This window comes from Lipophrys pholis (assembly GCF_963383615.2).
Source record: "Lipophrys pholis genome assembly, chromosome: 16".
Lineage (NCBI taxonomy): Eukaryota > Metazoa > Chordata > Actinopteri > Blenniiformes > Blenniidae > Lipophrys > Lipophrys pholis.
The window spans coordinates 16,331,691-16,358,586 of record NC_137634.1 but is presented as its reverse complement, the minus strand read 5'-3'; the positions used below and the strand labels follow the sequence as shown (position 1 = coordinate 16,358,586).

The 26,896-nt window shown below is 39.3% G+C and overlaps 1 protein-coding gene across 1 annotated transcript in view; it reads left to right on the top strand.

The window, feature by feature from the left end:
- Positions 1 to 25,538, top strand: part of rxfp2a (relaxin family peptide receptor 2a) — a 47,851-nt gene extending 22,313 nt beyond the window's left edge. Inside the window, exons 5-20 of the mRNA XM_080483858.1 lie at positions 3,124 to 3,195; positions 4,963 to 5,034; positions 5,676 to 5,747; positions 6,995 to 7,066; positions 10,184 to 10,258; positions 10,978 to 11,049; positions 13,473 to 13,544; positions 14,143 to 14,217; positions 16,949 to 17,020; positions 17,268 to 17,339; positions 17,434 to 17,663; positions 18,298 to 18,443; positions 20,060 to 20,155; positions 21,419 to 21,587; positions 22,706 to 22,924; positions 23,094 to 25,538. Of these exons, the coding sequence (XP_080339984.1) occupies positions 3,124 to 3,195; positions 4,963 to 5,034; positions 5,676 to 5,747; positions 6,995 to 7,066; positions 10,184 to 10,258; positions 10,978 to 11,049; positions 13,473 to 13,544; positions 14,143 to 14,217; positions 16,949 to 17,020; positions 17,268 to 17,339; positions 17,434 to 17,663; positions 18,298 to 18,443; positions 20,060 to 20,155; positions 21,419 to 21,587; positions 22,706 to 22,924; positions 23,094 to 23,359 (1,852 nt within the window). The 3' untranslated portion in view covers positions 23,360 to 25,538. The remainder of the gene's footprint in view (positions 1 to 3,123; positions 3,196 to 4,962; positions 5,035 to 5,675; positions 5,748 to 6,994; positions 7,067 to 10,183; positions 10,259 to 10,977; positions 11,050 to 13,472; positions 13,545 to 14,142; positions 14,218 to 16,948; positions 17,021 to 17,267; positions 17,340 to 17,433; positions 17,664 to 18,297; positions 18,444 to 20,059; positions 20,156 to 21,418; positions 21,588 to 22,705; positions 22,925 to 23,093) is intronic.
- The last annotated feature ends 1,358 nt before the right edge of the window (positions 25,539 to 26,896 follow it).

Here is a 26,896-nt window from a genome sequence, read left to right as displayed (position 1 = left end):
TCAATAAAAACCAGCCCAAATCTCAGCCTGTGTAGAAATCATGATAAAACTGTTATATGTGTAATAATGAACACGCCATAAACACGCAAGTGCACGAAATAAACAAAGGGAAGAGCGTTTGGCTCCCCATTTGGGGGGGGGGGGGATACCCTCATATCTGGCAACGCTGGGCAGCCCGTGTAGATTCATTTTCAAGTGGCTGTTAAATACGAGCTGACACAATCTTGACAATATGATGAGGGAAAGATGGAGAGTAAGGTAAAAAGAGAGCACAGCTTTTAACATTTTGGCAGAGCCGCTTCCTCCGTCAATGACGAAGCAGTCGCATGTAGAAAAATATCTGAATTGGCACCACATACAGGTCTTGGCCTGGTGTGAAAAATAAAATCGGAATTGGCGCTTTCACACAGCCACAAAACAGGTCTGATATGAGTCACATGTGAGTCGCTTTTTTCCTGCAGTGTGAGCGAGGCCTAAGACTCAGTTTGGGTAGTTCACAGATTTTATTCAAGATCAGGGCGTGCAATACCAGTAGTGAAGCGGTCATAAATACAGCAGGGATCCAAAACACAGATAATCCACAGGAGCACACGGACGCTGCAGATGGCGATAAAGCAATGAGACATGAGAGGAAGAGGTTCTGTCATCTTACTCACTTCTGAAATGCACCAACACAACTCAATCCAAAATCCTTCCACAATTCTGCTGACGGCAGGAGGCAATCTCAAAATTAGAAGCAATGATGTGCAGCAACTAATGTTGCGGTCCTCTACCACAAGATGAAATGAAATGATCCCCCAATCCATTTAATGTTCCAACAATGACAATTGTATTCTCCTCATAGAAGAGAGCTCACGGTCTACATAGAGTGTATGATCATTTTGAAATCGCCAATAAACACAACCCCTGGGATGTAATCAGTGGTATCTCAGCTAGAGCTTAGAAAGAACCCGTTCTTAAGCCAAAGTCTGAGATCTTTTTTCCTTCCTTATTGAACAATAAACCCAGAAGGCCATTGCATTTCACAGCCGACCAGCATTTGTCTCAACTCTCTTGATAAACTAATACATTGGTGAATAATGTGCATAATTTCACTTCGTCGTTGCTTAATAATCACAAAAGGCAACTTGCATACAGTAATGAGTGTGTGCTACCTGATCCCACAATGTACTTTTTTTTTTAATTTTTCTTCACATTATAAGTTGACAAAATGATTTCAGTCGATTGTAAATAGTTTAATCTACATCTGAAATGTGATGTTTTCTCTCGTCCAAAATGAGGAGATCCCTAAGTCTGGTTCTCCATCCAACATAGAACAAAACATTTTTATCTGGTTTTCAAATGGAGCTTCCAAAGTTGTCATGGCTTTCAAGTAGTAGGCATTAAATTATATCGTCATTAGTCAGCAATTTAACAGGGTTTGAATCGGTTTCAGCTGGTTGTGTTTGTTTTAATGGTCAAATTGGTCCCGCTAATGGGTTTTTTTTTTCTCTGTTTATGGACTTTTACCCATTGAGAAATAAAGACGGTGAAAAGGCCATGTGGTTGTAGTTTGAAACAACCTCACTTAGAAACAGGAGATGATCTTAGTGTTTTCGCACTAACAACGTTCCTTCTCCCCCATTTCTTTTTTTATGTCCCTCGCCATGTTTTTCTTTGGTAATTTGTTGCTGTAACAAAACTAAAAGAGAAGAGCTCTGTGGACTGGATTTCCATCGCGTCTTATTTTTATGTGCACCTCTTTGTCAGGGAGCCTTTGGCTGAAGACCTAAAGGCTCGACGAGGTTCAAACAACACAAAGTTTAGTTCTTTCAAAAAGGAAACTGGAAAAACGACAGGGACCAAAACTTTGGGAGCGAAACAGGAAAAGCACATGGCAACAATGATGGATACCAAGGCGACATAAACAGACCACCAAAGATACAGAGTGCTTGAGGAGGACATTATGAGGCAGAACTTGACAAGACGGGGATGGAAACATTAAAGGGACATCAGAAAGGGGCCTCACTCGACACCTAGAGATGAGAGAAGAGGACATAAAAACACCCCGGATATACAGTGTAAATCAAAAGTGTTAACTAAAGACATCAATAGAAATGCATAAAGCACGTTGAACAAACGGATAAATATCAAACCCAACAATATAAGCATGAAAAAAAAGATCATTAGTAACTAAAACCATAAACGACGAACATTTGCTATTGAAAATACAAGAAAGAATGAGGGGAAAGTCAAATTTATTATCAATACTGCATATGTACAGGACATACAGAGTTTTGAAATGTCGTTTCTCTCTGGCCCATGATGTAAACATAAAAACATAATAAAAAAATAAATGAATAAAAACAGGAAATACAACATGTGTAGGCGAAGAAACCAACAGGAGCATTTTGCACATTATGAATGAACGAGTGTGTAACAGGTCATCATTACATCACTGTGATCTGGAGAATTCAAATAAATTAGGTTTTGTTCGATTCTAAAAGAATGCATGTGTTCGGCTTAGTGAACAAGACAGCCTACGTATGTGATTGAGGTTATGAACGTACATCTTTGAAATGATGCAACCTTCCCATGAGAGTCGCTTCAGTTACCTGTAATTGTGTCCAGTGGCGATCCTGAGCAGGATGAAGCGGTATAGAAGATAAATGGGTGGATGGCGTCTTGCATTTGATCTGGTCAGATTCCAGGATAGTGAATCATTACAGCTTTTAATGTCCTTCAAGCACTCTAAACAATGCTTCTTCTATATTTTGCCAGCAAATCTTTCAAAAATTCTTCTGGAAGATTTGTGGCATTATTTCTAGCATTCTGAGCTTTTACACCTGCACATTTCTCAGTCCCGGTGCTGAGGAAGCGCTATGTTTCAGATATCTTTGTGCTTGAATAGGCCTGACTGAAATGAATAGACTATTGTCAAGCTTTGCAGAAGCCTGACGATGACACCACCTCTCTCTCTCTCTCTCTCTCTCTCTCTCTCTCTCTCTCTCTCTCTCTCTCTCTCTCTCTCTCTCTCTCTCTCTCTCTCTCTCTCTCTCTCTCTCTCTCTCTCTCTCTCTCTCTCTCTCAATGCAAAGGCATTGTCAGTTTTTTAACTATGTCCTTTCATGGGTCATCTTGCAGGTCACTGAGGAGCAACAAGATTCGAATGTTGTCTGATTTCACGTTCTCAAAATACTCTGCACTGGAGAGACTGTGAGTATGTCCACGCTGCAGCACAATTAATCCACACTTCTTAGGACTTTTATCTTCAGGATGGTTCTGTCTTGAAATCTCAGGCTTCTACCTTCTCTGTGAATACATTTGGCTTCTTCCTCGCAATCTGAAATTGGATTTAAAGGTGTAAGATTAATAGGCACATAGCCTCTGCCGACTGGAACAAGCTGGATTCAGCGCCTATCATCTTTACTTTCAAAGAGAGTATCATAGCTGCACTACTGAAAGAGCCAGAATTTGGTCTGCTGTTGACGCGTGCTCACATGAATGGTATCACATAAAGAAGCCTTTGCCAGACATGCATGTCCTGTACACAAATACTCAGTGTTGCCGGTTGATATCATTTATTAATCATTCATTTGAAATACATTCTTTTTCATTATTCTAACCCCCAAGCCAGATTCAGTTGTCATCAAATTAGGATTGTGAATATATGTTTATGTTGATTACATTTTTGGTACACCCGTTTCAAATGGTACAAAAACAAACTAATAATGTGTTGCTACAATTGTAGTTCCAGCACTTTAAGACTTTTCTATGTAATGAAAACACGCCAATTTCTGCAGATTGTGTTGCATTAAATTGATCTTAGCTTATAAAAAAAGATGGGGGGGTGGCAGCAGCATTCAGGTGTTTTGCATGTCTAAAGGAAAGGTTGCATACTTTTTGGTCCATGTCGAAATGGGTTAAAAAATCTGTTTCTCTTTTTAAGTCTAACAACTCATTGTGAAGTAACGGTTGATTGAGTAGCTGGCTGTGATAATGTGTTATTCAAGACATGACTTCATTTTGACATAGTCAGTGTTTCCACCAGTCGGATTAAAAAATAAATAAAAACATCTTATGAAAATAATTGTAGACTGTTTAAAAGCCTGCATCTCTCTGCAGACTGGATCTCACAGTATGGGCTTTATATTGTACAACATTTAGTTCTGACAGAGGAATCTCATTGGACAAGAGAGTTTATATGACATAAGCCGACCCCTGTAACTGTCTCACTAGTATAACACAAACGACGTCACACATAACATGGGAATACATAACGATGCACATATTCCAAGGAGAAGTGAGGTAGAACTACTGCTGAGTAACAACCGTACTGAATGATCGCGTTGTCATTTTAAAAAGATATAAAGGGAAAGAAATAGAGTGTGTCAGGGCCAGAAATGATGTCGCCTGAGAGCAACACTTTACTGTCGAGGATTAATTTTGTGTCTTTCACTGATTCACTGCCAAAAGTGGCAAAAATAAGGCCCACAACCTGAGAGTAGTTCACTAGAGGGTCCGATCCAGTGTCTTTGCACTGAATTTACCAAATACCACCATAATGAGTTTTCCTCTCGGACGTTTGTATCACAAATTCAGACGTGTTCCATCGAAATTCAATTACCATCATTTCATTCATTGATATTGGCAGGTCATCACTGTCCAACTGAGGTTGTGGGGAGAATCTGAACTACTAAATCATTACACTGATTAAATACAAGAATTCTGAGCATATATGAGTCATATATCAATTGACATTGATATTTTCTGTATCTAGACAAAATACACTTTCTGTGTAAATCAGATGTAACATACTCCTAGACAATATTTACTCTCCGTTTGAGGTCACCTCAAAAACACCAAATCTTCCACTTTTTGGTCACTCAATAATGGGTATTAAGATCAACTAATAACATCTCTAACAGAAGTGACACAGCGTCCGACAAATTACTTCTTTTTTTTTTTTTTTTCCTTCTGCAGGTTTTTACAAAACAACAGCCTGCAGTTCATATCTGAACATGCCTTCAGCGGCCTGCACAGTTTAAAGAGGCTGTAAGTATCCTGCTTGATCATTTCAGTACGTCAATCTTATGAAAAGACAAACTGAATTTATTTGTCAGGTTTTCGAAATGTCTCAAAATGAGGCAAAATACATTTTTACACATGCAAAAGTACTTGTTGTCTGACTACTGAGATTTGATGTAGTCTTTTATTAGTGTCACTATGTGAATCCAAGATCCAAACAGGAAACAAAAAAAGAGAAGATTACTGCAGGTCACCAGTACTTTTGTGGTGTCAGAAAAAAGCCATGTCTTGTATTCTTGTTCAACAGGAACTCAAACGGAGTTTTTCTCAGTGTTTAAGTTCATCAGCCTAGGAACTAATTTTAGCTGCATCTGGGCAGAAAGAATGTGAAGCAAGCACAACATTATGTCTCATATTGGTTTAACCTACTAAATAAAAAGATAAAAATTTAAAAAGGGATAAAGTCTATCCCAACGCCGCTGCATTCAAGACTGTATCCTCAGATGTTGTTTCTTTGGACCAAAAGTACAGACTGGAAACTATCAGATAATCATTTTTTTCTAATAACGATTTCAGCTCCACAATTTGTTTGTGACTTTCTTTTTTTGTTCTGCTGTTTCTGTGATTCCTTCTCTCTCCCGCCTCCATCCCCTCTCACTGTTTCTCAGGTTTCTCAGCGACAATTTAATAAGAACCCTCAGCCCTGGTGTGTTTAGGGACCTGAATCAGTTAGAATGGCTGTGAGTAACACACACACAAACACACACACACGCACACACAGATTTGCCACTATCCTCGTGTGCCCTACACACGTGATGCATGCCAAGTGAGTCCCTTTCCCCAGTTTGGCATTGCTCCCAACTTTAAACTTATTGTAACCTCGACCCCAAACCCTCATCTTAACACTTAAAGGCATGTAAACCGCATGTAAGCAATTATGTGGCCCACAAGGTCGGTCTAACCCCCAAAAGGCTTTGGCCCTTAAAACAATTAATGGAGAACTGAACGACCACACACTGCACATAGTATAATGCTTTACATATTATATATTGAATTGAAACAGACAAGACCGCGTTCAGTTTCACACTTTCACTTACTACAGTTGTTGTACATCTGTGTGGCAGCTGTGATCTGTTTTCGTCTGGTTTCGATTTTTACCCACAAATATCTGTTTTACTTGTACGTTGGTTTCTCTAAAAAAAACATCTGGAAATTCAATTTGTGGGGAACTCAAATCCCCCATGATGCTGAAAATCAAGAGGATTAACAATAGAAGGGGGAAAACTGGAAGATTTGCATTTACAGTTGCCCATAACGACTCTTAAATTATGTTCAGATGTGTGCAGTGCGTCTAAATTTCCACATGCAGCCACACCAGCATCCAGTGGACCAAGAAACACAACTGAATTTTTAATCTTCTAAGAGTTAAGAGTAATATTGTGTTTGCAGCTGTAGGTCTTCCGCACTCAGCTTGATGTTTTTCGGTGACACACACACGATTGGCTTTCCAAACTCCCTTGCAACGACGAGAAGATGCAAACCAGCTGTAAAGTAATACCACTGATGTTATGATGTTTTGGAGAAAGTTGTCCTTTTTTTTTTCTCCTTCAAACCTTTTACCATTGGACATCCAAGCTAAAGGAAAAGTCAATATGAGAACCCACAAAAATAATTTTTCTCATTGAAAAATAGTGATTTGTAATTGATCAACACAGAAACACCACACTTTCGTAGTGGTGTAGTGTTTGGCACGCTTTCCTGATGGCGTCCTTAGTTTGATTTCGAGTTGTACCTTGGGGTCCTGCCTGTGTGGGTTTCCTCCTGCGGTGTCTAAACATGCATATGAGACTGCTTGGCCTTCGCTCATCGTCGAATGTGATCCGCTGCAGCCAGTTTACAGATCAAGACAGGTTGTCTGTTGTCAAATGTTTAACTCTCTATAAATATAGTAAAAATGTTTGTTTGTTTTTTGTCTCTGTCTTGCCAGAATGTTGGATCATAATCCACTCAGCAGTTTGTCCCAGAACACCTTTGTTGGGCTCCATTCTCTCATGTACCTGTAAGTTGTTCAGATTTTTACTGTGACTTTACAACAGGTTGCTTTGCCTGATTCTCCATCGTTGTGAAATGTGCACGTACACATTCATTTGTGTATGTAAAACATTAACGTATATTAATGACACATATGTACAACAAAGGCCCAGCACCTATTTTGGATGTTTCCACAACTAATCAAGTTAAATACTATTCAATAGTAAATTTATCCATCTATCTCCTGATCTTAAATATCACAATATAATATTGAAATGTCCCTAAAGTGACCCTTGCAAAGGCAGCTGTAGCAGGTAATCCTCAGCTCTCTATCAAACATGCCTGTTCAGGAGGCAGACCAAGATGTTCTGGAGATCCTGACACTTCGTAGAAATCAAGAGGAAGTCAGAGCTGGCCCAACACGTTTCAGATGTGCATTTGTGAAAGCCTAAAATGGGTCAGTTGTAGAGAACACGGCAAACGGCACTGCTGGCATGTAAGACATGGACACAAATAAACAGGCAGAGGGCAAAACAATGAACACATATGGAAACAATGAGGGTGGGAGGAGACATAAGGACAGACGGCGGAGGCACCTGGAACCGGCCAAGAGCCTAAGCAACCCAAATAAAAACAGGAAACAACTACAACAACTGAGTTGGCCTTAAAAGACCTGACCCACAATTTATTTTATGCTCAGCCATGTGTCTGGGTTAGAATAATTGGCATATATTTAGGGAGTCATTGAAGTTTTATGATGGCCATAAAACTGAAAATCTTCTAGTTTTAATATATGTTTAAACAAAACCAATCTATTAACTACAAAAACCTTTGCCACATTTAGAAGACTGAAAATAAATGAAACAAAAATCAAATAAACGAGTATTAATACATTCCAGATCAGTGGACTGATTGTTACGTCACACCCGGTGTCCTCTTTTTCTATTTATTGTCACCATCATTTTGTCTCTCTTTTCCAACCCGCCCTGTTCAGGCTCGGGTCGTCTGCCACTATTTTCCTGTGCGCAATAATGACATTTTAAACTCTGTGCCAGACGTTTCCAAAGTCTCATCCCATAAAACTGTCATCTGCTTCACACGTGTCCGTCCACAAACCGTCAACACTCGACTTAGTTTCTTTGTGTTCTATGTCTAAAACATGTATTGATGACAGTAAATATTTATGTCCAAAACAGCCTTATAAATGTGATCTCATCTTCCACCTCTTTAAAAGAGTGTTTATAGGTCAGATTTGGAGCTCTTGGTTTCACGTCTTTTTTTTTCTTCTTTTTTTTTCCATCTGGACTTTTCGATGTCTGATTTATTGTGAAACTCTCCCTGACTTCTGTCTGAACTGTTCCCACCAGAAATGTCAGGTATTAGTCTTGATCTGGAAATGGATTTTAACATCCTGCGACCTTATCGTGCGGGGAGTCGAAGGACCGTATCTGATTGTTCTCACTGATCGCCACATCAGCTATAAATCCGACTTAAATTTGATACCAGCCATTTATGAAAGCAAAGGTTTTCACACTGGTTTCATGCCTCCTGCACAGTTATTATTTCTTGTGCTTGGTGATGCAGTTGTGAGCAAGCATTCAATTTAAGACTCCTTGTAAGTGTCCACAAACATCGAGGCTGATAATCTACAAATTACATATTAAATATTGAAGTTCATGTAAATTGTATCCCAACCCAAACTAGGTGACCAGATGGTGGGAGTGAAATTTGTGAAAATGCTTGTTAAAGAGCGTTTCTTTTCACCGGGCAGTGTTTGTCTCTGATGCGGCTGTCTACAGCGCTCTCCTTCACCACGGTGTCGGTATGCTTGTTTTCAACGCAGCGTTCAAAATGTCAGATCAAAGTTGGCTTAATTTGCTGAGCAACAAAAGTTTAAAACATGGTTGTCGAACGTAAGGACCGTGGGCCAAACCCAGCCTGTGAGAGACTCCAAGCCACCGAGCAAATTGTAAAAAACTTTAAAGAAGACATTGATTTTTGGACGTTGGATTATGTTATTTGTGGGACATTTCACTTTGTTTTTCACCAAAATGTATCACTAGAATTGGCTTTATGTTGATAATTGTAGTAATTTCCAATCGTAATTGTTTGGTTTTTGCAAAAATATTGACATTTCCGTCCTGTATACTTTGTGTCACAACAAAAACATTTTTTTTACGACAAATGAGATTGAGTTTTATGTGGCCCCTGAACTAAAATGTGTGTGACACCTCTGGTTTAAAACTTCAGGTGTTATTTCTTTCAGCGACAAATAATGTTGTGACTTGTTAAAACTGTTTTGGGCACTCTCCACTAACTTGACTCATTACTTGTATTCAACTGATTAAATATGCATTTAAAATGTATGTCAATATCTGTTTATCTGTCCCTGCCTGAACAGTCTAAACATCCTTGACACGAAATGTATTTTCCAATCCACCAAATTCTGCTGGGGTAGGACTTCTAAAATGAGTTGCTGGAACATTGTGCAAACAGCACATCGATAACACTTGGAAATAAACTAGACTATAAACTATAAACCATACTGGGAGCTGTTTAAATATGTATATTGCTCTTAAGAGTATTCTAACCTTCCAATATATGTGAGTGGATGATTTGCAGGAGGCATAATAGACTTATAAAGTTCTTAATTCTTAGTCTCTCAATTCTTTCAATAATTTAACACTAAGTGCCTTTATTTCTTTGGTTTTTACTTAAATTGGGCCTATTTGGCACGAGTACAGAGTAGAGTTGGCAGCTATCCACTATTTTATGAGGTACTGGTTCAGGATTTTTCTTATTTTCAGTTATTTTCTAATAAAACAGTTGTTGTGTGGATGCCCAGACGACGAGAACCAAACAAACCAAGATTCAGCTGGAAGTTGTGTTTCAGTGATTGAATGAAATGATCCTGAGAATTGTGAGGACTGGGATTCAAGTATGTGAATGAATTCATTAAAAAAACAAAAATCTTTTAACCATTGCTGCTCTCCATTCATGAAGAACCTGTCGACTGGCCGCGCTTCAGCGCGCTTACAGTAGGGTGTAGTTGAGATCGTAAGCCGCTGATAAGTAAAAAGGAGGATGAGATGTAGTATTGATCCTGAACCATCACCACTGTAAAATGCTTTCCTTGTCTCCTCAGGTCCATGGTGGACACGTCACTGCAGCAGCTGCCTCATCCCAGCTTTTGTGAGCACATGCCTTCCTTGGACTGGCTGTGAGTCTGCTCTGACAGTGTAGTTGTGTGTATGCAGGTGTGTAGAGTGTGTGATCCAGTACATGTTATGGTGTGTGTGTGCGTGCGTGCGTGCGTGCGCGTGTGCGTGTGCGTGTGCGCGTGCGCGTGCGTGTGTCTGTGTGGTGTTTACATACTGAGGAACAGAAGAGACTGGCAGGGGTGTGAGAGGTTTGAGACACCCAGAGGAGTGTCCTCTGCTTTAGTTGATCGTTATAGAGTGCAATCTGACACTTGTATTGACCTCATGACAGTGTGCGTCCGTGTCCGTGTCCGTGTCCGTGTCCGTGTCCGCGTCCGTGTCCGTGTCCTCCATCCACTTAAACTTGCGTAGCTTGTTTTTGATAAAGACTTAAGAGTAATTTTGAATTAATAGGAACGACTCACTCCACAGGACGTAAAGTGTCCATACATGTGAAGACTTGTGCCTCACAATGCGAAAGTCAAACTCAATCCTGGGTCAGGGATCGAAAGTGTTGAATATGTATGTTCTCCGCTGCATGAATGTTCACCTGGTAATCCAGCCTGTTACCCACAACAAAGTTTCTGATTGGAAATTGTCTTAAGAATGTTGGGGAATGAATGGATAGATGAACAGACATACTGTATATATGAATGAGTGATGTTGTTGAGTTTCCTGAAGTACACATTTCATGGTCCCTATAATGTTTTTCTTTTTTTTCCTTTCAATTTTCTCTCAGGGATCTTGAGGGAAACAAGATTCAAACTCTGAACTACTCAATCCTGAAGACATGCAGCAAGCTTGAAGTTCTGTGAGTATCCCACTTTAAGGTCCAATAAGACTACAAAACGGTTCTACAAAAAAAACTTTCATTACTCATAAGCTGTGTTCCATTTTTTTTTTAATTTTCCTAAAGATAAGATACAAATTAGGTGAATTTCCATCAGTGGAAATGAAGAATACACGTTTAGGAGCAGAGTCACGTTAGACTTCCTGAGTACATACAGTATGTCCAACACTTTGAAAACACTTTAATCAATGTTTAGTCAATACTACTACTTTGTCAATAAGTCTACTTTGTAAACACACAACTGCAAGTACTCCTATTAATAAATGACCATGGTGAGTAAATAAACGGTGAATCTTCAAGTTTCCAGACACAATCTGGTTTGGATCCTTTCACTTTTCACCAAGTCTGCTCCATCGTGCAGTTTATTCTGCTTGATTGTCCAAGACTAACAAATGAAACCTTCACTCCTGAAAACATGGCACATGACAGAGTCAACACAATTGACTTTACATGCTCTTTCTTAGCAAAAATGACTGGGAATTCACACAACACAAGCACAAGTCCAGCCAGAAGAGAACATGAGTAATCACCATGAGGCCACGTTTGAGTCTGATCGCAGGCCGATAGTGTGGAGAGACATTACATGGGTTTTTTCCTTTTTTTAAACATTATCCATGTTCACCAAGTGTAAAGGTGCTCATGACAGAGCTGTATCGTTGGTGTTTTATCAAAGGTAGAGCTGGAGAAGACACCACCACTGATTTTTCTGTCTTCTTCTCTCTCCTTTGCACAAACACAGAAAGATATTTGTTTCTAATCCGTTATTTCAGATTTGAATTTGATCAAGATGTTTCATGATGTCATGATGAAATAGGTCAAACAAGGACACAACAGACTGCCGGTACAGTTCCTCCAAATGGGTTCAGATTAAAAACCTAATACACAAACTCGTGGTAGAGTACTTAGTACTTTAGTTTTTAAAGCAAATGTAAAATTTTATGATTTAATAGAATATAGTTTTATTGTTCCCGAGAGTGTCGAATTTGGGCTGACTCACCCAGATATAAAAACTTCTCAGGAACATTAAAAGTTGTCAGGAAAAAAGTGGGAGACTCTGAGACTGAATCTCTGTTAAAACTGTAAAATCTTCAGTACTGTAGCATTAAAAAAATATATAAATAAATAAGACAAGCCAATTAAACAGTAAAAACGACACAACATGCCAGAGATTTTTCCAGTTCCGTAACATTACTCTTAGTCCGTGACAATCATTCAGACGTACATTCAGGGGTTTAAAATGCAAAAATAAAATATTGACGGCATAAGATGTAAGCTGAGACGGGCACATAAACAGGAATAGAAGCTGTTTGAGGCAGACGGAGAGAAAGCTTGGAAAGCCTCTGTTGTGACACCCCTGAGTCGCTCAAATGAAAAACATGATGCATTATAATGAAATTACAGTCATCAGACAGAGGAAAACATCATTCCTCCAGAAAGGATAAACAGAAGGTCTTCTGAGGTGGCATCAAGAAATCGCCTCCTAATGTGTGACGAACACAGACGTCTTTTTTTTTCGGAGACTGTTTATGACTCTCTGTATAAGGTCAACTGGCAAAGTGGCGGTTTTGCTTGAAAAGCAAATGATTTAAGTTATCTGGTGGAATCTCAACTAGTCGTCAAGTGATATGGGATTTTAAGATATTTCCTAGACAAACTATTAAACTCTGATTTTAGTCTTTGTCCAGAAGCAAACAGGAGATAGTTTGAGCCAGATATGGTTATGAATTCCATTTACTCTTACAATGGCCCAGAGAAGACACATCAAACTGAGCTGTGTGTCCGTCACAGCCACGCTTTCACTTGTTGAATATCCCTATCTGTTTTTTATTTATACTAAACAGATATGATTTCTCTCCTTTACTGATTGATGTCTACAACAAAAGAGGATGGACCATGACGGTTTAGATATATTTTCTATGGCAAATGTCTAAATTCTGTTGTTTCTCACATATTATAGTTCACCTCGCCATTTTTCTGTGTCATGTTGACAAGAGCCTCTTATCAGTTTGGCTGACAGACGTATCCGTCAATGGGACGCTGTGGGAGCCGCTTTGACAAGAAGGTCACGGTTTAACCTCCAGCGAGGGAGAAAATAAGCAGTGATTATTTCATTTATTTTATGATGTGTGAGTGATTCATCGACTCCAGCGCTGCTGTGCAGCACCGGCGGGCTTTTCACTGTGAATCTGACAAGATACAAGGAAGGACTAGTGGACTTTTCTGTTCGGAAGAAAAACTATTACTGTATTTTTATTCCGACCTGTCAAGTCAGTACTGAGTCCGTTTTAAAAGGTCACTTGTGATCAGATACTGCAGTAACTGAGATTCTCGTCACCTTTTACCGCCCTGCATGATTTCTGACTGCAGATTAATGTTCTCTGCAGATTGCTGATGGACAACCAGATCAAGACAGTACCTGAGAACACCTTTCAGTCTCTGTGGAAGTTGGCTGAACTGTGAGTAGGAGTCCAGTTTGTTTCTATCATTCTCACTCGGCTCACTTATAGAATCATATGAAAGCAACTGAAATTCATCGCTGGTTTTAGTGGAAAATCAAATGTCTGTGTGCAAATCTTTAAATCCTCCAGAGATGAGGAAGTAGCGATTTAAAAACTTTACACCTTGAATCTAGTTTGATTGATGTTTTTTTTTTTTTTTTTTCAAGTAGCAGCAGATCTGTCTTTTATGAGCATTACACTCTGATTGTAAAGTCCCCTGTCAGAAAGACAGGATTGAATGTGGCTGCCATTAGTAACGCTGCAACAAGGGAATTTGAGTAAGTGTTTAATCAAAAACAGAATTTTAGTTCTAACTCAAAAGAAATGAGCTCCACATTGGGAGCCCGCTTCTTTCCGTGTGTGTTCAAGTATAAAGTATGTTTAATAGCTTTATTATAGGAAATTTATCTTCTCCAGTATTCACGATATATATATATATATATATATATATATATATATTTATGCTGAAATTAATGCAAATCTGACTTATCAGTCATCCTCTTTAAAATCTCTGTTGTGCTTGTGTGTTTTCTTTTTCACCTCTTATCCTTGCCAGCAATCTGTCGAGCAACAGAATCAAGGAGCTGCCAAAAAATGCCTTGAGCAGCCTCTCGAAATCCCTACTTAAACTGTGAGTAACCGATCCAGCACCATTTCAGCCGTGATGAAAAGTGAGCTGCATGATGTGAGGATACTAAGAGGAAAATACAATGAAATTGAGAATATTAAGAGTTAAGGCACATTAGGTGATCGCCAAATCACATAGTGCCTCTCAGTGGGAAGAAAGGCATTTTGTTTGTTTGTTTCTAGTTGAATCTAGAAGTAGATTAGGTTTCTTTCTGAATATAAGCAAGTGCTGCTGAACATAATTTGGCGATGGAAACCAGGTAGAAATGGAAGTGTAGAAGAAAAATTTGTAAACTCTGCACAGAATGTAACTTAATGACATAACTACTCTATAACTTTCAGATACAATGACAAATATTTGTTAGGAGGAGGAAGAGCTTGTCACTTTAAAAAACGAATGAAATTAAAGAATTAAAAACAGGCAACGATGAAGACATAGCTGTGAAACCAAGAATACTCTCAGTCAGAGTGCTGCCTCATCTGTGGCGCAATTATGAGGTTAATGATCTCCAAAGTCATTCGTTAGTCCTCCATGAAAATGAGATTTACAGACACTGACGAGCTGCGCTGTTTCATCACAGATTTGGAGTCCTCGCTCCATTTCGAATCAAGCGTGACACATTAGTTTGATTTGAATGTGCAACTGGCTCGGCTACAAGTTCTCCATGCAGTTTGTCATTCTGCGTTTGTGTGGTCTGTTCATGTTTCAGGGAAGAGTAAAGAGCAACTGATGGATTCAGTGTTATTTAATGTTGTCCTCTTCAGTCTACTGTGTAATTTCACAGGAGTAAGTGATGACATGTCAGGCTCATTAATGGACAGTATAAATTTTCGATTTTATTGTGTCGTCAGCTAAACACATCACTCAACACTTCTGGGAAACAAACTGTGGGGATGAAATAATCTGCAATTGTTCTATACTTTCTCTGTTCTCATGAATCAAGCAGCTTTGTCAAAACTTTGCAGCACGTCTGAGGTGAAAAACTTAAGCAGAGTCGTGTTCACCTCCTGCAGGGATAAAGAAGCTCCTATTCACGGGGTTGACACAACAGCTTTGCAGGTTGACAAAAATCCTAACAAATGGTTTCATTTACTATCTTAAAGATAGTACTTGGCTCGTATGTTTGGACATTATTCCAATAAATATAATGTACTATATGCTGTTCGACAGAGTTCTACTACCCCTACTGCTTAACTGCACAGCGAACAGAGCCAACTCCAGATGTACTTGTTATATTTATTGCGTATTAAAAAAGTTGGAGAGCTGAGAAGCTTCTGTCTCACTGTGTTGTGCTCGCTATGAGCTGTTATTATTTCACTTAACTGGTGTTTATTTGGGGAAGAGTGCCTCTCATGAGTCCTAACCTTACCCCGTCCTTCTGACGGCATCATGAAAGAGGTCGAACTTTAAACATCATCAGCGTGTATCCACTGAACCTGTGATGCTCTACCAGCCCTGAATATGTTAACTTAACTCACCATTTAAAAAAAAAAAAAAACTGCCTCAATGTTGGTGGCAGTTTTTTTTTTTTTTTAAAAACAACATCCAGATAATGGCGCACATGGGTGGATTAAATTGATGATCAAGTCATTAGGCTGAACCACACAGTCCTGACAGTTCAGCTAAAATGTCACAGCAACACCATGGGACATTGCTGCTATGCACCTATAAAAGCTTCACATTGTTACTCTCTCTCTCTCGCTCTCTCTCTCGCTCTCGCTCTCGCTCGCTCTCTCTCGCTCTCGCTCTCGCTCGCTCTCTCTCGCTCTCTCTCGCTCTCTCTCTGCTGCATCTGTAATAATCAATCATTATTCAGCCAAAAGAAAACAATAAAGTGACAATTGTCTTTCCCAAGTGATGTATCACTCTTTATTTGAAGATATTAGTATTAAGAATACAAACAAGCAACTCGTAGCTCACAAATGAGTAATTTTCAGTTTCTTGCACAACTGTGCATTTTTCTGCAGCCAGAAGAAAAAGATTTATGCAACTCTCGAGAGGGTAATAAACCAGTTTATGTCAAGTGTCCAGCAGATTTATGTGTTGAATATTTCCACATCAGCTCACAGCTTAGATAGTTTTCCCCATTCATGTAATCCTGACACAACCGGGAGGCTCACGGCGGCCATTCAGTGATGCTTTTATCATTTGAAGACAGATTGAACAGTTGATACTCCTATAATATAAGTTTGTCTGCACAGTTTCTGTTTCAGCAGCACTTTCCAAGTTTTTGCACGATTGTCCCTGAAGTCACATTAAAAGAGCATCGTCCTGTACAGAAACACGTCTTCTCCCGTCTCATTCGTCCTTGTTCTTTATCTGTGACCACACTGAAAAGCACTCCCGACAACGGAAATCAAACACTTGGAAAAACCCTTGAGAACAGCCTGAGGTTTTTCTGTCTACAAAGAGCTTTAGTGTTTGACGTTAAAAAGATATATCACAATGTGTACGGCTATGAGGAAAAGAATTGTTGAAAACTACTTTTGCTCTATGAATACAAGCTCGTTTGTTGATATTTGAATTTAACTGCTGATATATCATGATGCTTTTTATTCACTACATAGAGATGAGTATTTCTTCACACTCAGTATGCAGATTCAGCTATCACGCTAAAGTATTATTTTAAAAGTTAAGAAGACAAAGTCATTCAGATTTTCTGATATTCAAACACGTGTCCCCTTAATCCCAACAGGCCTCACTGATCTCTGCTCTCATCTATTTCGTTTTGCAGAAATATCTCCAACAATCCCCTTTTCCGTATTCACCTGGGTCACTTCAACCACCTGACTCATCTCCAGTCTCTGTGAGTGTGCACATATTCTCACAATATTAGTCCCCACCTGGGAGCATCGCTGTTGGCTTACATGCAAGCCTGAACAAATTACAACATGCTTAACTCTAAATTAGAACTTGTTTACTCTTCGTCAACAATCCTGTGAAGTTGTGAGGACTTTTGAGAATATCTCTGGCGTGCAGAAAGCTTCACTTTACCATAAACACCCAGGAAGAAACTGCTCACATTCACAGGCGATTCATGTTTATTTCCATAGGGCGCTTGAGGGCATCGAGATTCCAGACATACAAACTAAGATGTTTCTGCCCATGAAGAACCTCTCCCACATGTATGTACGACTCCGCACAAATAATCCTCATACAAGAGCATCATTAGTAAATTATCTGCAACATTATATTTCTGTGTTCTTCTCATCCATACAGCTACTTCAAGAAGTTCCAGTACTGTTCATATGCTCCTCATGTCAGGTCCTGTAAGCCCAACACCGATGGCATCTCATCTTTCGAGGACCTGCTGGCTAATATTGTGCTGCGTGTGTCTGTGTGGGTCATGGCCTTCATTACCTGCTTTGGGAACCTCTTTGTGATCGGTATGAGGTCTCTGATACGTGCCGAGAACAACCTTCATGCTGCCTGCATCAAAATCCTCTGCTGTGAGTGCACAATACTTGCGGTACACAATGAATGCGTCTCAGTGATTCAATTCGAAAAGGGAAACTTAATATGTCGCACAGATCAAGTCCACACAGGGAGATGGATTTCAGGAGTTTATTGTTTTAAATCTTGTTGGTTATTGCTTTCAGCTAATGAAAACCCCAAATTCAGTTTCGCAGAAGATTATAATATTGCATTAGACCAATTTAAAAAGCATCGAAGCATTTAACATAAAAAATGTTGGTCTACTGAACAGTATGTTATGAGTTTCTTGCTCTCAGTTTTGTTTATTTCCTTCTGGTTGCAGCTTTAATCACAAAATGCTCCACCACTTACACTCACCGGCTCTTTATCACTGTGCCAGTTCTTGTTTCCTCTCTGGGTTTTGTACGAATGCCCTGGCTTTTTCCTTGTCCACCCATGTACACACAGCAACATCCAAACACAAATTTGTGTGCATATGTTTACCTTTGTCAGCTCCGAGCGAGAGAGTTCTGGTTTGTGTATCTGAATGAGACTTTTTTTTTTTTTTTGGCTCCAGGAAATGCCAACAGCTGACAGATGGACTTATTTAACTAAATTGCTCGGGGCAAATCTCTGTGTTAATGGATTCGTCTGTTACTTCTCATCCAGGTGCCGACTGCCTCATGGGAGTGTACTTGTTTTTCGTGGGAGTGTTCGATGTGAAATTTCGGGGTCAGTACAATCGCAATGCCCTGCTGTGGATGGAGAGCGTGGAGTGTCGCACCATTGGATTTTTGGCCATGCTCTCCTCTGAGGTATCTTCAAATATGAGCATGCATACAGATATTCGCACTGAGAAACACAGGCGTGTTCTATAGTTCCAGGCTTTACTTGTATTTCCGAGGTTGATTCAAACTTTCTCTTGTCTTAAACTCACAGCTGCCATCTCCGATTTGTTATAAGAAACAAACGTGAATTGTATATTAATTGGTGCATTCTTAGTATAAAGGGAGAGATTTGCTAAAAGAAATAATTGAAGCGGCAGCTGTGATAGAGTGCAACACTATCAGAGGTGTTATTTATAAACTGAGCTTCAGCCAGGTTATCTGTTGTGAAGTGCATGATATCATCTCCTGTTAGATCCTGCCAAATCCTCTCCTCGGGTCATAGATGCATTATTAAATAATGAAGTTACCTCTGCCGACGTGTGTATATGCGCACCGTCCCACTTTGGGAAATTACAACAACCACCTGCTGCAGGCATTTAATAAACTAAGAAGAAGACTTCCTGTAAACATGTGCATGCAACAGTCCTTCAAGACATAAACCCTTTGTTTTGTTTTTTGAGGAAACAAGCGGGATATCCCAAAAAAACGAACAGGAATTGAGTGTTTTAGGCCCTCTGTATTAGATGTTTGGTACTGTGCAAATTTCAAGTAAACACTATCTTTGACTTAAGGTCATGTTTTAGTTGCATGATATGGTGATGATCATGATATGCAGCAATGTGCCTTATCAACACAACCATGGGATATTCAGGTACATCAGCTATTTCATGTCTACAACACCTGCCAGTTATAAATAATATTTTCCCTTTTATATCACAAATGTAAATATTCAAGATTTCTTCTCATTTTGAGTAAATGTTCCCAACTCTTTTGCGTTGGTAATATCTTTGAGTTCTGGATTCAAAAGGGTACAAATGGTTATAAGTTCAACTAAAATTTGCTAGAGTTCATGGTATATACTCTAATTTTCGCTCTGGCTGCGAGTTCTCCAGTTCAGAAACACTTTCTATGATGAAATGGAAAGATTTTCCCATTTGGCTGAGAACCCTCACACCCTTATAAATAGATGTTACTGGATAAAAGACTCTATCACTCTTTAGTTTATTTCTTTGTGATACTACTTGAGTGAAAACATAAATCTTAACAACGAAGGCTTTAAAAATGTTTTAAAAGCATTGACTTGGCAGAGGATTTATGAGAAATGGCTGCACTAAGTGTACAGATCAGATTTCAAGGACGCCCGCTGTCTGCTCAGTTGATATGAATGTACATTTAATAAACTGCTGATGGTTTTTACAGTAGCACTTCAATACATCCCCCCTAACTCATCCCCCGTTGACACTGCATTAATACAGCTCATTATTGGAACTAACAACAATAGAACAGTTTGTTTATGTGATTGTTTGTTAGATGCTAGTAAGTAGAAGTAAGTAAGTAGTAGTAAGACTCTGTAAGTACACCTATCAATCATATTTTCTGAATATATGTAGATATTAATTAAGGCCTGTCAGGAAGGGATAGAAAGAAATTTGAATTTTTTTGGTTCGCTTGACAATGTGTTCTTTTCATTAATGTTTTCTTTTTTTTTTCAGATCAAAAACAACCTGTTCTTGTAATTACATTGAAACTTTTTTCCCCCCCAGGTATCTGTTCTCCTGCTGACTTACCTAACTCTGGAGAAGTTTCTGGTCATTGTCTTCCCCTTCAGTAATCTGCGACCAGGCAAACTGCAGACAGGGGTGAGTCACACATGCTAATGAAGAAATAAAACAACCTTTTACCAAGCCCATATATATATAAAAAATAAAAAGAAAGACTTTGCTGACAAAATTGAAGAAGCAGTATATGAGATAGATGGATGGATCTTGTTGCTGTAAAGACAAATTTTATTTTGTGAAGTAAATCTAGTGAAAAACGATGACGTGAAAGGCTCTTAACAATTTGAAATGATGAAAAATGACCTGAATGTACGCGTGCATGCAAAGATAGAGTGATAGAGTGTCCTCGGCTGATTCTTTGCACAGATCTCCAACATCATTGATTTTCCTTCTCGTTGCTGTTGCTCTCTTACAACTTCCAAAGCCTTTAAACTTGTTAACAACAATGTCTAGCAAAGCTGCATCCTCATCCCTCTGGTGTGATCACCAAGTTCAGACTTCAGTCTGCACAACTTGGCATAACAACAGAATCTGATTGTAAAACCTTGAATATTAGAAAACCCAATTCCCCCCCCACACTATTTCAACGAAGAAAAAGCCTGTCCTAAATGACAATTTCAGAATTTTACATTTAATTATTTAACATTACATTGTGAAAATACTCCGCTCACCACTATAATACCATTAAGTTAATCATTCAGTACCACTCCATTGACACTTGTTGGCATTTTGCTTGAGGAACATTTTGTAATTACTGCAAAACAGATTACACTATAGTGCGAAGTACAACCCGGGGGCCTTTTTAAATGTTCGGAAAATGCTTCTTTGCATGAGGTCACAGAGGCGTTGCAATGTGGGCTTCATTTGTGGGCGACTAAAATCAATTCCTATTCCACTTGACATTAAACTCACCTTTGAAACCTGATAATGTGCTGAGTGAACTCTGTACTGCTGTTTTCAGAGATGTGACTTTAGATGCAGTGGTCGTGTCGTGTTCCGGTATATATTTGTTCAACAAAATCCTTGTTCCTTCTTGGGTCACTGAAGAGATTACATCAGGCGAAGCAAAACAATTTTATCTTCACAACCATTAATGAACCTTTGTCCACCTCATCAAGCGAGACGTTTTGTGTGTTCTGAGAAAGCTTTACCAGCTTTCTCTCAGATAATGGAGATCGAGGTGGATGCTGAACGAATGAAGCTCGTATTGTTGTTTCATGTTAAATTCATGTAAGCCAATTGATATTCATTGAGACATAGTTTCACTTGATCTTCTCTTTTTGTTTTTTAATCGGGTTTGAAGAGTTGTTTCCAATTCCCTAATGGTTTCTGTCTTTTTGAAAGGTGGTGCTCGCTTCTATCTGGCTGCTGGGGTTCATTATCGCAATTGTACCTCTAATGAATGAAGAGGTCTTTGGGAACTACTATGGACGTAATGGAGTCTGCTTTCCCCTGCACTCTGACAGGCAAGAAAAACCTACAGCCAAAGGATACACCACAGGGATTTTTCTGGGTAAATTGAAGAGAAAGAGATTTTTTTTTTATTTCCCCTAAAATCTTGCTTTGTTATATATTCAAAACTTTATATGTACAAAATGAAAAGTAGATCATGAAAGAGTGGCATTTGCCTGGCTTGATGCATTTCATATACAAGTGAAAGAATATTATGCAGATTTATTTTTATTTTTTTATTATCTTGCCCTATTTTCGTGAGATAAAACTTGTACAACCTTTTACTGTGACACAGCATCCATGAACAAACAGGACAGGGAATAGTGCTGAATTTTAGATGTCCAATGTGTAAAAGGTAACCACCGTCTGTCTTTCAGCAGCGTGTGTAATGTCTGGGTTTGCATTACTCGGCGCTCTCCTCAGAGAGACTGGAAGCCAGTAATTAATTAATTATTGGCTGTCTGAAATGTTGCCAGCATTTACATCACTGTTAGTGAGCTGCTTTTAATCAGACTCTATTGGATTATTTAAGAGAAGTGTGAAAAAATTGTGTCACAAACAGTTTTGCTGATAAACATTTTAATATTGGAGTAGGATTATTTTAAGGATGGATACTGTATATTCTGCAACTATATTCCTGTATGGTTTGCACAGTTTTCCAGTGATGAAAAGTCATGTGTCTGTTTTAAATGAATTTTGAAGAACATCGTTGGCTTTATTCCACTTCTATGTGGGTTTGCTTTTACTCCAACATGAGATCAAGGTCACATGATTAAAAACAAATAGTAATTAGCAAAGATTAAGTCTGGATCATTTCGTGGTTTTTGGCTTGTGACACATCAAATAATGACATTGCATGTTTTTAGATAGAGTTGAATTGTTGGCAATAGAAACATTTTATGTCAAAATTACAGAGATGGTAACATTTTGGAAATTGGTTCCGTTGTCCACTCATGTCACAGGACACGCAAATACTAATGCTGTCGTATCAGAGTAGCAGCATTCAGAAATTTATTATGTCATATTGTTCAGTGATAAAGCTTTTTTTTTTTTTTCTCTCTGTGCTTGTGTCGAAGAGGCGATGTCATTTTTCACTGCGGTGAATTGATGCCTATAAAGGATATTGTCTCCTCCACCGCTGCGTTCATGTTGTGTGAATAGCATTGTGTTGTTCTTCAGGTCTTAACCTGGTGGCATTCCTGGTGATCGTACTCTGCTACTCCAGCATGTTCTACTCCATTTACAAAACTGGCATCAATGCCACAGACCTGAGGAGCAGACTGCACAGAGATGTAGCTGTGGCCAACAGGTTTTTCTTCATAGTGTTCTCTGACGCCCTCTGCTGGATCCCCATATTTCTTGTCAAAATCCTCTCACTGTTGGAGGTGGAGATCCCTGGTAAGCCATTAAAATCTACTATCTTAAGATTATTCATTTATTGTTTGGGTAACCACTGTTATACTGCTGTTTAATATGAAATGATCTCCTTAATTTGTGTTGAATATATGAAAGATCACACATAAGATGTTTAAAAGGCCAACTGTTAAACCTGTTCTTGCTCCTCCAGGCACGATATCCAGCTGGGTTGTCATCTTCATCCTCCCCATCAACAGTGCATTGAACCCCATCCTGTACACCCTGACCACCAGCTTCTTCAGAGAACAGGTGGAAGTTTTACTCTGCCGCTGGCAACGAAGACACACCTTGAAAAAAGACCGCAAAAGCCTCACTTCCTCCACAATCTTCATGGAGACATCGCGGGCTGTTTGTTACCAGCCCCCAGCCTACCTCCAGCGGACATCACTGATCAGTGCAGACCCTCGCTACGCCTGAGAAACTTTCGTTAACCGCAAACAATGTACATTTTGTACATAATGAGTCATGGTCCTCTTGCTTGTTGCTTTCTTCACTCTCATCATGGTGAGTGCACAAACATGTTAAACCGAGACAAGTGGGGGGGAAAAAAACCAACAATTCCTGGACTGGGTCATCATGCTCTTGTTTTTGTAAACATGTAAGGAAAGGCCTTGAGGCACTGTGGTCAGTGTCTTACTTCAACAAGTCATAAGCACGTAGGGTCCAAACCACTAAACCCCATGAGGAGTGACGGATCCCCATGCCACATGGCAGTTGCATGACATGCACTTCATGTTCGTCCAGGTGACGTTCCTGTAAAGTAAAAATGCACATTGAGACATGATGATGAGCAACGACACCGTGAAGATGATCACAAAGGGCTTTAAAGTGTCTTCAAGAAGACTGAACGTTGACTCTCCCATCAAGTCACTCTGAACAGACAATAAGCTGAGCACCATGATGGAGGATAAACAGTTTCAGTCTCAAACTGTTTAACTTGTAGCACTTAATTGTTTTTTGTTTTTTTTATTGGAATTATAATTATTGGACAAAATATATATCGCTGCTTTTCTTTTATTTAATGTGCACAAAATGGGCACACATTTGTATGGATGGACATTGCAATCGCTCAAGAATAGACATTTTCAGTTTATCCTAAATATAAACATTTTCCCCAAAACACCGTCACAAAGAAAGCTGTTTTTAGTGACACATTCAACCTATACTTTAGAGACTTCACTGTGGTAATCCGCTTTTCAAATTGGTGAGGCACCACAGAAAGTCAGGCGGAACTGGATCAGCAACAGTCTCCTGCTCCATGTAAGCGAGCTTCTGGTACCATTTGAAAAGAATATAATTCAGTTTTTTGAAACTAATTTTTTTCAATTAGTGAAGGCAACTCGCTTCCATACACTTGTAATGTTATTCTCCCGTTTTAATATTTCATTCCCGATCAAAACACAAACATCCTCTTTTAGTCATGATATGCTAAAGGATTTATTTGACCTCCATCATACAATTTACAGTATTAAGATCTGCTGATTAGATTCCTCCCACAGTCGGACATGTATTATTTTGCAGGACATACAGTTCGGTGTGGGTGGAAAGAGCTGTTTTGGATGAACTTAATTGTCATCCAACAAAAACAAAATCCTTAACTTTTACTCTACTCTCTTTCTGTAAACTGTTCTTGTCTCGTGATAAAATTTTCTTAAAAATGTACCAGGATGCTGCATGTAAATCATTGTTAAATTACATATTATGAAAAAAAAAACCTTTTAATTGGATGATTGGGCAGGGAAAAAAATAATATTCCTAAAGTAAATCACTGAGCCATGGAAAATGAATTGAGTTCAGGTTTTGTAGAGTGCGTTGGTCAGGTATGTTGAGTGGTTTTGGCTTCAGTTCATGACTCATCCTATCCAGTTGTTTGAATTCAGAAAGGTTGTCGAGTAAAAGGAAAGGAAATCAGTGTTTTAATGATTGAATATTTTGTCCTTCTTGAAGTCCCCCAGTCATGAAATTAGGAGTTTCATTTCTGTACAACTGTATAAATGTACATATGTCTGTTTTATTGTTAAAACCTTGGTACAGAAGAGCGCACTCTGTGTACAACATGTACTGTATAGCTTTGTGTTTAAGTCAAGTTGGTGACATTTGTGTTTATTAGTTGTCCATATTGACTGTAAATAAAGAGGCCACCCTCTAAAGGCGGCTTTTTAAGTGAAATAATAAAGACATGGACAAACATTTAGTCCATGCCAACATTTTGCCTTTGGTTTTGATCAATGATAAAACAGCACTGTGCACAGCTAGACTTGGTGAATACCATAAATAACATTTGCAGCGTAATCAGTTCTCTTCTAAAGATAGTTCAACCCAGTAAACTCCCAGAGAAGTGAAGTGCTTCTGCTTTTTTCCTATTTCTTACATCCACTTCTATGAAACATTAATGCAAACTTTGATATATGGATTTTCCCACCTAAATAGTACCACTATACAGGACAGTGACATTTTAATGCTTTGTCATTCAGTTGACATAAATCTGTTTGCTATTATTAAAGTCTGGATTTTCTGCATGCTAAGAAAAATACATCTCATGTTTTACTTGTACAGTGCCATTAGTAGTGATTGTCTTGGTTTGTTCTGGTAAATTAAAAAAAAAAAAATGTTTCAAGGTTTCTTCCATAGTCCAAAAACATGTAAAGTGGATACTCCAGATTGCTGATAAGTGCTCATGTTATCTGACAATCGCAATTTGTTTCCTGTGAAACATGCTTTAATTCTTGTACATGCTTATTTTTGTTCCTTATACGTCAAGTATGTCTAAAGCCTACAGGTTGACTTGCTGCCCTATATATCCGACCCACTGACAGGTGTACCTGTACTTCAGGGTTGAGGCTTAAACATGTAACTATTTTGATAAAAATGTTTGTTTGGACTGGCTCACTTCACCTGGACAAAGTTTTGCAGTAGAGCTGCTGTACACAACAGTTCACTCTCTCACCTGGATTGTTGTCTTCGTGACTGTCAGGCTGCAGTACGTTCGCCTGCAGGACTGTATGTCAGGAAGTGTGGTCAGCAACACCGGGGCCCCTCGGGGAACCGTCCTCTCTCCCTTCCTTTTCACCCTCTACACCACTGACTTCAGCTACTGCACGGACACCTGACATCTCCAGAAGTCCTCTGATGACTCTGCAGTAGTTGGATGTATCAGCGGGGGTGATGAGACTGAGCACAGTACGACTCTGGACAACTTTGTTATTTGGTGTGAGCAGAACCATCTGCAGCTCAGTGTGACAAAGACCAAGCAGCTGGTGGTGGACCTGACGAGGAACAGGGGCCTGCCGTCCCGGTCTCCATCCAGGGGGACACTGTGGACATTGTGGAGGATTACAAATATTTGGGGGTCCACATTGATAATAAAGTGGACTGGGTGAGGAACACTGACGCCTTTGTCAAGAAGGGCCAAAGCCCCCTCTAATTTTTGAAAAAGCTGAGGTCCTTCAACATCTGTCACAGTAGGCTGAAGGTGTTCTACGAGTCTGTGGTGGAGAGCGCTCTCCTCCATGCTGTTGCATACTGGAACAGCAGGCTGAGGGTGGCCAACACCCAACAGGCTCAACAAACTTATCAGAAAGGCTGGTGACGTGGTAGGGGTGGAGATGGACTCAATACAGGGGGTCTTAGAGAAGAAGATCCGGTCCAAATTGCGGTTCATCCTGAACAATAATTCTCATGCTCTCCATGATGTCCTGGCCAGCAGCAGAAGCACCTTCAGCTTCCACTAAAGAGCACAATAGAACGCCATAGGAGATCCTTCCTTCCCGTGGCAATGAGACTCTATAACTCCTCCTTGTAAACAATGTGTGTTGTGTTGCTTGTTAAGCTCACTCTGCTCTGCCACTCCGTCACTACTGAGCTTCACTTTGTATATATGGGCAGTTAAATTAATATTTCTTATTCAACTTTACTAAAATCATTTCATTCTGTGTGGAACTATGTGGAGCCATG